The sequence below is a fragment of the Stegostoma tigrinum genome, chromosome 2 (assembly GCF_030684315.1).
Source record: "Stegostoma tigrinum isolate sSteTig4 chromosome 2, sSteTig4.hap1, whole genome shotgun sequence".
Taxonomy (NCBI): domain Eukaryota; kingdom Metazoa; phylum Chordata; class Chondrichthyes; order Orectolobiformes; family Stegostomatidae; genus Stegostoma; species Stegostoma tigrinum.
In genome coordinates, this window is record NC_081355.1 from 53,003,673 (window position 1) to 53,017,671 (window position 13,999).

Genomic DNA, 13,999 nt, shown 5'->3' on the forward strand with positions numbered 1-13,999 from the left:
GTTTTGGAATTTTCACTATTATAAAATGGAGCAAACACTGCTGTTGCCAAAAGTATAGAGAAATGATAGCCCAAAGATCAGGACTTTAAAGTCTTGCATTTATATGACACTTTTCACAATCACTAGATGTTTCAAAGAGCTATGCAACCAAAGATGTTTTTTTAAATGTGGTTATTGGTGTGATGGAAGAAATATGACAGTTACAGCAAGCTCCCACAACAATTTTATTTTAAGTCAGTGTTAAGTAAATGTGCTAAAATACAACTGAAATACAAATCCACTGAGAGTGACATAGAAACTCATCAAAATATTTGATGGTTGATTTGTTTCTTGAAAAAATCATAAACTTGAAAGTTGCAAGTCACCAATATATTGGGGTTTCCATCAAAATTGATAAAAGGTTAAGCAATAAGGAAGTGAAAGTGTATAGAGACGGGTGAATTTACATTTTACATCTTTCGTCAGTACAATCCACTAACAGCCTCTGACTAGATGTTGTGCTTGTCTTATGTTCTTTCTTTTCAAATCCTTTTTTCCACTTACATTCCAACACTATGACAGGGAATTTTCAATTGCTCTAAAAGATAAATGAGGGAAACAGCTTCACACTGTGGTGTTTGTCTATGAAAAAATAGCGTTTGGTTAATATTTTACTGTTACAGAAAGGTTTTAAAGCTTGAAATCTTGATGTGTGATTCCTCCAATCAGTTGGGGGTATCTGAGGAGAGAAGAAAGGTGTTACGGATGGAATTAAGAAAGTGAAGGAAAGGAGAAAATGCATTTGATGGTGGCACCAAACTGGAGGTGGGTGAAACAGCAACAGGTGATCCACTGAATCCATTCAATATTTATCAAAATTCATTGACATTTACCAATAATCAAGACAAAAAAAAATCTAATTTACATGTTGATATAGGTTCATATTAACAGCATAATTATTCATTTAAAATACTTTTAATATCATGTAGAGGCAGCTGTGTGTAGACATTTATCTGATATGGATCCTCTGATGCAACTATGGCTTATCACTTATGAATTTTCATAAGATAGGAGTAACTGGAAAACCTGCTCGTCTGTTATTTACACTATGCTACACCAGTCAATTTGCCATCATGCTGAACTTGAATAAATTGGTTAATTTAGAGCAATTTGAATTTTTCAGATCAAATAGGTCTCAATGATGGAGGGATAATTTAGCCAATGTAGAAAGAAACAAAAAAGAAATGGAAGCAAAAAGAAGTAGTGAGGATAACAGAGTTAAACCTAAGTGGAAACAATGAAACAGAATTGAGTTCTGTTTCCTATTTCATTTGTTCTTTTGTGGAACGTGGTGTTGCTGACAAGGCCAACACTTATTACCCAATCCAATTTTCCCGCGAGAGAATGGTTATGAGCCTCTCAGAACTACTGCAGTCTGGGAGGTCAAGGTACATGCCACATTTTATAGCTCCAGAATTTTGACCCAGTGACACAGAAATGGCAATATATTTTCATTTAGTGTGACAGTTGAAGCAGAATTGCAGGTGATTTTTGCTGCCTTTGATTTTCTGAATGATGGAGACTCCATGCTTATGAAGTACTATTAAAAGGGATTGCGCAGATGTAGCAACATCTTGTATAGTCACATTGCACTAATGGCAAAGGATATTAGTGTTTAAGCAGTGATAATTGTGTGGGCTACATTGCCCTGGAGGGATTTGAACTGCTCAAGTGCTGATTATTTCCAATATCCAGGACAATTTTACAATATATTGCTGTGTCACCTATTTTTACATCTTTAAAATACAATATATGCTATGTGCTATTGTCTGTTACAGTAATGTGATAAATAATTTACAAGGAAGAAAACTGGTAAAAGTTCTTCAATACCATACAGTTGTAAATAAAAACAAAACGGTAACTTGAAATCCTCAGTAGGTCCAGCAACGTGGAGACTTTTCATGAGAACTGGGAAATTTGTTCCTATTTCTACCTCACCTTCACATGGCCCATCTCCGAATTTTCTCTACCTTGATTTCTGAGGACAGGTTATCAACCAATATTTAGATTGACCCTACTGAATCTCAGCTATCTTAATGACACTGCAGATCTCAAATCCTGTAATGATTATTCCAGTCATCCAGTTTCTTCATTTTCATTGCATCAAACAAATCTGCTCTCAACTGATGCCCTCCCTCCTAGTACCATGATGGGGTTCTCTTTGTCCTTACATTCCTTGCAACCAGCATATATTCAACATTCTCCATTACTTCTGCCAGCAAACACATCCTGTCAGCATTCCTCTCTCGCTGACAGACTTGTTCTCTCATCAGTTAGACCTATCAGCCCCCACACCGATTTCCATACATCTTTTTATACAAGTGCAGGAGATGAAATAATTGCAGTAGAAGACCATGGCACTTGGGAGAAGGAGCTCATTTGGCCCTTCAAGTCTGCTCTGTTATTCATGGAGATCATGTCTGATCTGATATTCCACTCCACTTTGCTGCCCGTAAGCTATAATCCTTGATTCCTTAACTGGCTAAAATCAGTTGATTAAAATTGTGGTTAAAATCTGTATCCCAATTTTGAATTTACTTAGTGACGTAGCCTCAACAGCCCTCTGCAATAAAGAATTCCACAGATTCCTCACCCTCAGAAGAAGAAATTTCTCCTTATCTGTCCTAGAATCTCCCACAAGGGGAAACAATCTACTACATCTACTCTGTCAAGTCCTCCAAGAATCTTTTATGTTTCAATAAGGTCACTTCTCATTCTTCTAAATGTGCACAGGTCCAACCTATTTAACTCTACTCGTAAGTGAGTAACTTCATAGTTGGTATCGAAACATTGAACCTCCTCTGGATTGCATCCAATGCCAGAATATCCCATTTTACATAAGGGGGCCCAAAACTGTGACCTAACTGGTGCTTTGAATAGGTTGAACAATTGCTCCCTTCTGTTGTACTCCATATATTGCCTTCGAAATAAGGGCCAACATTCCATTTGTCTTCCCACTGTCCCGAGCTTGGACACCAGCTTTTGAGATTCAGGGAGAGGACTCCCAAAGCTGTCTGTGCTGTAGCTTTTTGCAGTCATTCTCCATTTAAATAATATTCAGTTCCTGTATTCATCCAGCCAAATTGTGTAGCCACACATTTTGTTCCATCTGCCAAGGTTTGGCCCATTTGCTTAAACTGTTTATAGCTCTCTGCACATTCCTGGTGTCATCCTCACCACTTGCCTTCCCACCTATTTTTGTACCACCCTCAAAGCTGCAAAGAAATACATTCACTTTACATATCCAAGTCAGTAATTTATACTGGAAATAATTGCAGCCCCAGCACCAACTTGTGTGGCACATCACAAGTTACAGGTTGCCTACTCATTCCAACTCTCATCTAATTGTTGGCCAATTCTCAATCCATGCTAATGTACTACCTCCAGCACCATCGGATCCCATTTTATTAAACAGTCAAAAGTGTGGTACTGCAAATACCTTGTGAAAATCCAAATAAATCCATTGTTCCCCATTTATCAATCCAGCCTGCCATGGCCTGAGGGGGTTCTGGTCAGTGCCAGACATGACTTACCCTTCAGGAAGTTGTGGTGGCTCTGCTTGATCAAAGATTTTATTCCTAAATGCTCTGCTATTCCATTCCAAGAAAGAGACTAATATTTTCCCAATAACAGACATCAAGCTAACTAGCTTAAGTAAACTCCCCTTTTTAATCTCCTTTTCTGAAACGAAGATGTTACATTGGAAAACTACTAATCTCCAGAACTTTTTCAGAATCTAATAATTCCTAGAAATAACAACCAGTGTATCCACGTCTGTCATCACTTCCTCTAATATGCATCCCATTACACCCAAGGGATTTATCCATCTTAAGCCCCATCAGTTTCCATTTTACTTTTTCCTCTAGTAATAGTTATTGTTGAGGTTGGTTGGCTGCAGGAGCTGGTTTGTTGTTCTGCAGATGTTTTGTTACAGTGCTTGGTAACATACTCAGCGCAACATCTGATGAAGCAACGGTGTTTTGCTGCCTGGTTTTTAAACTCTGGGGTCCATTGCAATAGATTGCCTCACTTCTGGATTTCCTCCGTAGTGGAATATGTGGGGTTGATTTCAATGTGTTTACTAATAGCATGCTTCGTGGAGCGCCATGCTTCCAGGAACTCTCGTGCTTGTTTCTGCCTAGCCTGTCTCAGGATCTTGGTGTTGTCCCAGTCGAAGTGGTGGTTCTCCTTGTCCATGTGGATTGAATACTGGTTGTGTCTTTTTGTAGCCAGTTGGTGTTCATGTACTCTTTTTGTTAGTTTCCTTCCTGTTTGTCTGATGTAGTGTTTCTCGCAGTCTCTGCAGGGGATTTTGTAGATGACATTGATCCTGTCCATGGCAGGGAGTGGGTCTTTAGTTCAGGTGAGCCCTTGTCATAGGGTTGATGTGGGCTTGTGTGCCACTCTGATGCCCAGCGGTCATAGAAGTCTTGCAACAAAAAGGGCAACAACACAAGGCAGCAACATAGAACTACGCCAAGGAGGAGGAGGAATACCTTTTCCAAGTGCTAAAGGACAATGGATATCCAAAGAACTGGGTCAGGAGATGCCTACAGGAACAGCATCAGGAGGATTCTACACGCACCGACACACTCATCACACTACCCCACATCAGGAACACGTCATAACTCACCACAAGACTTCTATGACCGCTAGGCATCAGAATGGCACACAAGCCCACATCAACCCTACAACAAGTGCTCACCCGAACTAAAGACCCACTCCCCACCATGGACAGGACCAATGTCATCTATGAGAGTGCCTGCAGAGACCGCAAGAAACACTACAATTGGACAAACAGGAACGAAACTAACAATGAACACCAACTGGCTACGAAAAGACACGACCAATACTCAACTACTCATTAGTAGTTTTCCAATGTAACATCTTTGTTTCAGAAAAGGAGATTAAAAAGAGGAGTTTACTTAAGATAGTTAGCTTGATGTCTGTTATCGGGAAAATATTAGTCCACGTGGACGAGGAGAACCACCACTTTGATTGGGACAACACCAAGATTCTGGGACAGGTTAGGCAAAGACAAGCATGAGAATTCCTGGAAGCATGGCACTCCATGAAGCACGCTATTAGTAAACATATTGAACTCAACCACAAATACATTCCACTACGGAGGTAACACAGATGAGAGGTAATCCATTGCAATGGACCTCAGAGTTTAAAAACCAGGTCGGAAACACATCGACGCTTCAGCAGAGGCTGCACTGAGGAGGGTACCAAGCACGGTAATGAAACATCTGCGGAACAAACCAGCTTGGCGAGCCAACCAACCTCAACACCCACATCCCGAGCTACAAATCTACTCCAAAACCTTATAGATATTGTACTTATTTTCTCTTTCTTTGGCCCTTTGATTATTTTGCAATCTTGGAATGCTATTAGTGTCTTCCACTACAAAGACAGATGCAATGTATTTATTCAACTCCTCCATGACCTGGTTCAACATTATTACTTCCTAGCCTTATTCTCTGACAAACCCACATTCACTTTGATTTCTTGCTGCCTTTTTAAACATTTAAAGAAATGTTTGCCATGTGTCTTGATAATACCTGCAAGCTTACACTCAAAATTTTATCTTGGTTGCCTTTTGTTGTTTTTGTTTTAAACATTTATACAATCCTCTAGTTTACTATTAATCTTTGCCACATTGCAAGTTTCTTCTTTCAATTTGATGCTATCCTCAACTTCCCTAATTAACAGTGGTTGGCTTGTCTTCATCTCAAATCCTTCTTCCTCTGTGGAATGTCTTCACTGTGAGCCATGAATTGTTTAAGGAAATAAAGAACTCCAGGCACTGGAGATCTAAAACAAATACAAAAGTACAGAAATTGAGGTGGCTCCATAGAGATAAGAGGAGCTAATGCTTTGTGTCTCTGACCTTTCGTCAGAATGGAACTATTTTCTTTTACGCATGCCATTGTTTCTTAACTGTTTGCTGGTCCTCTGTCTACTCCAGCCAGCTTTGCCATCATCCCTTTTTAACCATGAGTAATTTCACTTAGTGCAGTTGTTGCTGAACCATATTCTTACCTCAAAATTCCACCATGTTATGGTCACTGTTTCCAAGGTGATCTTTTACTCAGGCATCATCTATTAAAGCTGCTTCATTACATATCACCAGTCCAAAATAACCTGATCCCTGGTTGGAAGCACAGAATATTGTCCGAGGAAACTATCCAGAATATCCTGAATGAATCCTTTCGCTACCAATTTCAAAGACCATAACTTTCTCCATTCAATGATTGAAAATGCCCTCAACCACATCTCGATTCCCAAACTTCCACCCTCACATCCTCTCCCCTCCCCCAAAAAAAATCCCCCTTGTCCTCACATAACACCCTACCAACTTCTGCATCTAGGATATCATTCTCTGCCACTTCCACCACCTACAATCTGAACCCACAACCAAAGATATATTTCCCTCCCCACCCCTATCTGCCTTTCACAGGGACTGCGCTCTCCACGACTCCCTCATCTGGTCCACACTTCCCACTAGCCTCACCACCCCCAGCACCTTTCCCTCCAACCGCAGGAAATGCTACACCTGCCCCCCTCCACCTCAGCTCCATTCAAGGCCCAAAGTAAATCTTCATATCAAACAGGAGTTCACATCCATCGACTTGGTGTACAGTATCCCATTGACCCAGATATGTCCTCCTCTACATGTTAGACCAAACATAGACTCTGAGACTTTCATAGAGTATCTATGCTCTGTATGTGACAAACGACATCAGCTTGCAGTCGCCAACCGTTTCAACTCCACTTCCCAGATGACGTCCATCCTGGGCCTCCTCCAGTGTCACAGTGACACCACACGCAAACTGAAGGAGCAACACCTAATATTCTGCCTCGGGAGCCTTCAGCCCAATGGCCTAAACATGGAATTTACCAGTTTTAAAATTTCCCAGCCCTGGCCTCATTCCATGTCCATCCTCTCTCCCAACTATCCACCCCACCCATCCCCCTGACAAGCCCCAGCATTGCATACCTGCATTCACTTGTCACTATCCCACCTACCTTCCCCTGCACCACCCCTCATCTCTTTCACAGCTCCCTTAACCATCGCTGTTTCTGAATAAGGGTCCCAACCCGAAACGTCAACTTTCCTGCTCCTCTGACACTGCCTGGCCTGCTGTGTTCCTCCAGCTCCACAGTGTTGAGTCTATCATTTCATTCTTTACTTGCACCATTCTGTTCCCACACCATGACAATCACCACCGAACTTTGTGTTTACTTCCAGCCTCAATTACTTGCTCATAACGTATTCATTTCTAAATCTGATCCCCTCAAAAACGTCACAGATTTGAAACTTTGATTCGATTCTCCTTCTACAAAGGTTGCTAAATTTGTTATTGCTTATACTTTTATTTTGGAGTTTCAGGATCCATAGAATTTGCTTCCAACTTGAATTATTCACAAATCATTACATAAAATCCTTCCCAAAATGTTAACGATATTCTACCCAAGAAATTGTGAAAATGTCTCCCCTTTCCACTGTAGGGCATGACACACTTCATCAGAACTTTGCTCGTAAAATATTGATCTAAAAGTTCTGCTTCTCTTTTGTCATCCCAAAGCAGAACTCTTAGCATGGTAGACTTAAGATGACATTTTAACTCTATTTTTCTCCCTCACACCGCCAGAACATTTCCAAGCACAGATGCCATCATTAACAATGCTCATGCTACTCAACATTGTGTCAAGTGACTTACTGGGAGCTCCTATGCAGACAAGAGATTTAGGCACAAAATGAACAGCCTTCTAGGAGGCAACTTGTGCTTGTAATCTCCACGGATCATAACTTCTATATGTGGAAGCATTTCCATTGCAGGAAGATCCAACTATACCACTCAAGAAATTTGCAAGTACGAAAGAGGACTGAAGTAACAACACAAGAAAATAAGATCCATAGACTTTTACTGGGCAAAATATGGCAACGTGACTCAAAAACAAAATGCCCGCATATTCAAGGCTATTTATCTAGTTAGGAAAGGTTTGAGTACATTAAAAGGGAATATTCAACTTTGGATTGCAAGTGAATGATAGTTTCCTCTAGAAACAGCTGGTAGCATTGGATATCCAACACCAAGTCATCAGATAGTTTATGCTGCAATCTATGTAAGTTCATGTTTGGCATTTCTTAAAAGCTTAAAACCCTAACACCTTATTAACTTGCATCCGGATGTGCCATGTCAGCACCTAAGCTTTCAATTTTTGAACATGATTCGACAGGTTCTTGAATTCTTTTAATATTGATGATTTCCATCGTCACATGCTGTACTACTTGATGTTCTTCAGGTTCTTCTGTTGACCCCAAGATCTCAGCAGATTTTTCTTCAGATCGTTGCACAATTTCAGAATTGTCTTTCAAATGCCCAGTGTCTCCCTGTACATTCAAATCCCCTTCTTCTATTGGCTCCTCAGTTTTCTCAGTAGTCACGCTGTCTGATCCATCACCCTTACTCTTGTCTCTGAAAACCTCTACACCCAACATTCGTAGATAATGAAAACGCTCATTCCTGGCAACAAAGGCGCGGATTGAATTCTTTCCCCTCCAGCCACACAACACAATTGGGCACTTTGGACCTTCAATATTTCTGTAAAAATAATTGTGGACAGTAGGTGGGAAGAAAAATAACAAACATTAAAAAGATTGAGGACTTGATTCAATTAGTTATACATATTTATTTACCGATATCGGCATCACTGGCAAGGCCTGCTTTTACTTCCTATTCCCAATTGCCCTGAGGGTAGCGTGAGCTCTCTTCTGAACTGCTGCAGACCTCTGGTGCTTTTAGGAAGGGAATTCCAAGATTTTGACCCAGTGACAGTGAAGGCATGATTATGTAATTCCACATCAGGAAGGTGAGAGACCTGGAGGGAAACTTGCAGGTGGTGGTGTTACAATGCATTTGCTACCTTGACCGTTCTGGTGATACAGTCACGTGTGGAAAGTGCTGTCAAAGGATCCTTGTTGTGTCACTGCAGTGCATCTCCTATGTGGTACACACTGCTGCCACCATGTGTTAGTGGTGAATGGAGTGAATGTTAAAGGTGGTGGTAAGGGTGCCAATCAATTAGCCTGTGTCTTGGGTGGAATCAAACTTTGAGTGTTGTTGCAGCTCCACCTATTCAAGGAAGTGCAAAGCATTCCAGCACAATTTCTGCTTATAACTGTTCACCATCTAAAACGCACAAGGAAACAGAAGCAGAAATACTCACTACAGAGCTCAGAGTTTCTGATCTGTAGCCCACAGTACTTTTAATGTTTGTCCAGTTCAATTTCCAGTCAAAGGGGTGTTGATAGTGGTAGATTTCGGCAATGGTAGTGCCATTGAATATGATGGAATAATGGTTAGATTCCGTTTTGTTGGAAACGGGTCCTACCTATCAGGCACATGTGCAGCGTAAATATTATTTGACATTTATCATCTCTAACCTGGACATTGTTGAGGTCTTGCTGCATTTGGGCAGCTGAAGATAGTTAGATCTAGACCACTACCCTAAAGAACACCTGCAGAGAGCCCTGAGCTAAAATGATTGATCTCGAAAAACTAAAACTACAATCCTTTTTGTTAGGTATGAGTCCAACCTAGGGTCAGTTTTCCAACTGATTCACATTGACTCTAGTTTTGCTAGGGGCCCTTGATGAAATACTTGGTGACACTCTGCCTCAAATTAAGGGCAGTGAGTCACACCTCACTTCGGTAAGTTACTTTTTTGAATTTTTGGACAGATTGAGGGAATTGGGGAGAAAAAAACTCAGGCTTATTTTGAAAAGGCGTTTTCCCCAAACAAATAGCCTACAATTTTGAAGCACGGAAAGGTATGAACCAAAACTGGCAGATTAGATTTGCAGTTTAAGATGACCACCGAGAGTTAATTGATCTGCCTCCAGCATCATGATTCCAACTTTTAAAATGGAATGTATTTATTCTCTATTCTCCAGAAGAACTGTAGAAAATAAATAAGTGGAATAGCAACAAATTACAGAACGGACAGACAATTAAAGGCAAGAGTGAGGAGTCAAAAATGCTCCAAACAATCAAGCTGGAGAAATGACTGCTAGCTCATAAAGCAGCTATTATCGTAATCACTATTTTCCTCCTGCAGCTCATGAAGATTTGTTTGAAATGTCCACTAAGACAGTTCCACAAAGGGAAAAATGGTGTATATCCATACTGAGTGAACACAGCGCTCATGCACAGAACATATCACGAAAGCCAAACATAAGGGGCGATAAAAAAAAGAATTACGCAACGATGAACAACATGGCAAAAACAGTCTTTACTTTTTAGAAAATGGATGGACGATTCCAACAGTGCAAAGCAACTTTAGGCAGATATCCCAGAGACAAGAAGTCAGTGGTGAAAAGACTGACATGATGACAGAAAGAATAGAAAATAAAGAGGTGTGGATGTTATATACAAGGGCAACTGGCTGAACTATCCAATATATAAAACTTACACATTAGGATGGGGAAGACCAGAGAGTCGTAAACTATTCTGCAGGAGTTACTATTGAAATACTTCAAGGGTAAGATGTGGGACATTGTGCTGGTAAATACAGAGTACTCGGATTTTGGATAACGTGAAATTTCAGAGGAAAAGTTTGGGGTGGGGGAGGGATGGATCAACAAACAGTAATGTAACAAAAGGAGGACAGCTGGAGAAGACCAGCACTCAGAGAAACCAAGCATCCTGGTAATTACTCACAAAGGTCTCAGCAATAGATTGTGATTAGACTGAGAAGCCCTACAGTGGAGAAACAGGCCATTCGGCCCAATGGATCCACACCATCCCTCCAAACAGCATCCCACCCAGCCCCATTCCCCTCCCCTATCTCTGCAATCCTTCATTTCCCATGGTTAATGCATCTAACTTAAACACCCCTGAACACTATAGGTAATTTAGCATGATCAATACACCTAACCAGCATATCTTTAGACCCATGGAGGAAACCTGGGCACCTGGCAGAAATCGACAGATAGAGGGAGAATGTGCAAACTCCACACAGTCACCTGAGGGTGGAATTAAACCTAAGTCCCTGACGCTGTGAGGCAGCAGTGCTCACCGCTGAATCACCGTGCTACTCCAAATGGTGGTGGGTTGGTGGGGAGAACTAAAACCTTAGGCCAGCAATATATTGAAGTTTAAAGCATTATTGGTAATGATATATCATTGGAAGGTGGACAACAGACATGGAAAGTGTCAATATGAAATCAGTGTTATTGGTGCTAAATTAAGTATAGTACTTTAAATGTGGACATCAGATTTATTTTGGAATAAATTATTTAAAATAAAACTGGCACATAACTCTTAAGTATAAACTTAATCCATGACTCCCTTATAGTTTAATAAAAGAAGGAATGAATGTGAGTGGTCTAGTGGTTAGCACAGTCAACCTATAGGTTAGAATTCTGAATTCTATCATGACAGGTCAGAATCTAGTGATTTTGATTTGCAGAATGAATTGACAAAGAAAGCTGCTGGAATAGGCTTTGCATCACAAGGATACATGTTTTTAGACATTAGTTGAAGATTGCTGCAATGTCCACCAAAGTGAATACTGAACAACTTGAAAAGGGCATGTAATGCTACAGTTGTTAAAAGTGCAAGCAAAAACAAATAATCTATTGAAAACTTACGAAGGATCTGGTTCATACTTCAACACAACACTCCCCATACCTGGTTTAATGAAAAAGTGAATACAGTAAGTATTCATTAACTCCATTAGAATAGTTCTAAGATAATATTTCAATTTCTACTGAACAATTAGTAGGCTGACGAATATACTGGTACGTTACGTATATTGTGACGTGAGTAAGTTACTTTGAAAAAGATACAGGTGCTAATTATTAAGACACTTCTATGCACCTTACCCAACTAGAACAAATCACAACATTTAGCAAAGCTAAATTGAAAAAAAATGACTTAAATGCCACACACATTGCTGGGCAATATTTTCATTGTTATCTTCATTTATATACAATATATTAGATACAATTTAATATCTATAAAGTATTGCACCCAAACCTAGTATAGCTTGGACTATATAATTCCACTAATTCTCATGTAAAAAGTAAATAAAGATTAATGTCGATGTCAAACAGAAAGATCAAATAGGCAGTATGCAAAATGCACATGAAAAGACTATCAGCAGATGTTGTCTACATGCAATTTTGTTTTCCAATTTCAATTTTTGGTGTTTCCTGTTGACTTAAAAAAGGCAGTTTTAAAGCGAATGCTAACAATGCCTACAGACTTTAATCATATTTTGCATAGTAAGACACTTTAGCTGGTTTCAAATTTCAAATGCAAACATATTGGGAATTATAAGATGCAGTGAATTATCTCCTGATCGAACAACTGGCACTTTTGATCCTTCATGTTAAGTTTCTAAATTTTACTTTTAATATCGTAAGCTGGAACACATTTTATACTCAAAAAGGTATAGACTATTTCTGAGCAATGTAAAAAATTGCAACAACAGGATAACTGTGTGACATTTGTACTTTTAAAGAAAAATTACAATCATTTATTTTGTTATATTAAGGGCTCTTTTCTCAATTAGAAGTGCCAACATCGCAACTTACTCAGTTTCTTTGCTTGTTTCTGTGGTTCACTTGTAAGCTTGCCAATGAATGGATTTTCTTGTGTTAACAGCACCATAACGTCTTCAATACAAATCTTAATGATTCTTTCATTAATGTATGGATTGATAGTATAAATCCCCTGAAGAACATAAGCGAATACTATTAGCTGTCTATGTTTTACTTTGAAGAACAAGCATCTAATTTCTAATACTAATACAATACCAATAGTAACATGTACTGATCAGGCTTGTCTGCCAGATAATTCAAGAAAAGCAGACTCTAGAGTATCCCTTTCTTTCTCTAAAAATCAAAGGTTCTCTTTTCACAAGGTTGTAGATTGTCGTGCTTACATTGAAAACAATTCATGCTTCCAACAGTGTGCACATCAGGTTTCTAAGAATAATAAATTTGCGTCATTTAGGATGTATCCACCACTGGGACAACAGAATTCCACAGTCTTTTCCAATCGCCCATGCCAAAAAAAATTCAAGAAGAATGACACATAAATAGCATTAAGCAAGCTGCCCAGTCCCTAGTCACCAGCCACAGTGCAGTACCAGGTCTTGGGAAGCTAGAAATAGCCAACGGGGCTGGAATTCAGGTACTGCTCTTCTCCAACTCAGCATTTGCTTCATTCATGCAGTGGTAAATTGCAAGAGCTCCTGTTGCAAATATCTTGAATTGAACTCTTGATTTAATGCAACTGCTCTTACGAGTCGTAGCAATTCAAAATAACTGCACCCATCTCCCTTAAAAAAACAGATCACAAAACTACAGCCAAAAATATTAATTAATTTATTTAGTCTTAATCATTGCCTGAGTGTTCAAGATTTGGACACATTCTTCATGGCACCCAAATTAGCAAAATTTCTCCTTCATTAATTATGAATTTAAAAATGCATCGTTCCCATGGCACAGTACAGTTCCAAGGCCACAGTCCAGATTGCATTAGGTTAGGTCTAGGTTACATTATGTACACGTCAACTCTCAAATTTCTTTCAAGAAGGAATAACGTACAAACCACACAGTCACTTAATGAGTTAACTCTTCAACACCCCAGGTGCAATCACACTCAAACAGTTCAACACATCAGCAATCATCAATTAAACTCAAAAAAGTAAGAAGGGTCAAGCCTTTATTCAAGCTGTCAACTACATGGTTTTCCTCGTGTTTGTAATAGAAATTAATGATTCTCTGGCACAGTGACTCTTGCACTGAAAATCTCTTTTCTTTGCTGATTGTTAGGATCCAAACTGAAGTTGGTTTTGGCAATCTCAGCCGAAGTCTAAATATATTCAAGACCATAACTGCAGAACTGTAAACAGCTGCTTAAAAGTTGTTAACAGATAT

At 39.6% G+C, this 13,999-nt stretch overlaps 1 protein-coding gene across 3 annotated transcripts in view; it reads right to left on the reverse strand.

Moving 5' to 3' along the window:
* Positions 1 to 227: 227 nt before the first annotated feature.
* The window catches only part of nsun2 (NOP2/Sun RNA methyltransferase 2), a 55,893-nt gene continuing 42,121 nt past the window's right edge, over positions 228 to 13,999 (reverse strand). Inside the window, exons 17-19 of one of the 3 annotated variants that reach the window (XM_059653917.1) lie at positions 12,650 to 12,788; positions 11,702 to 11,741; positions 228 to 718 (exon numbers count right to left, since the gene is read on the reverse strand). In XM_059653917.1, the coding sequence (XP_059509900.1) occupies positions 670 to 718; positions 11,702 to 11,741; positions 12,650 to 12,788 (228 nt within the window). In that variant the 3' untranslated portion in view covers positions 228 to 669. Of the gene's footprint in view, positions 719 to 5,175; positions 5,857 to 7,954; positions 8,652 to 11,701; positions 11,742 to 12,649; positions 12,789 to 13,999 lie in introns of those variants that run through there. The other 2 variants (XM_059653915.1, XM_059653914.1) reach the window with 2 other exon arrangements.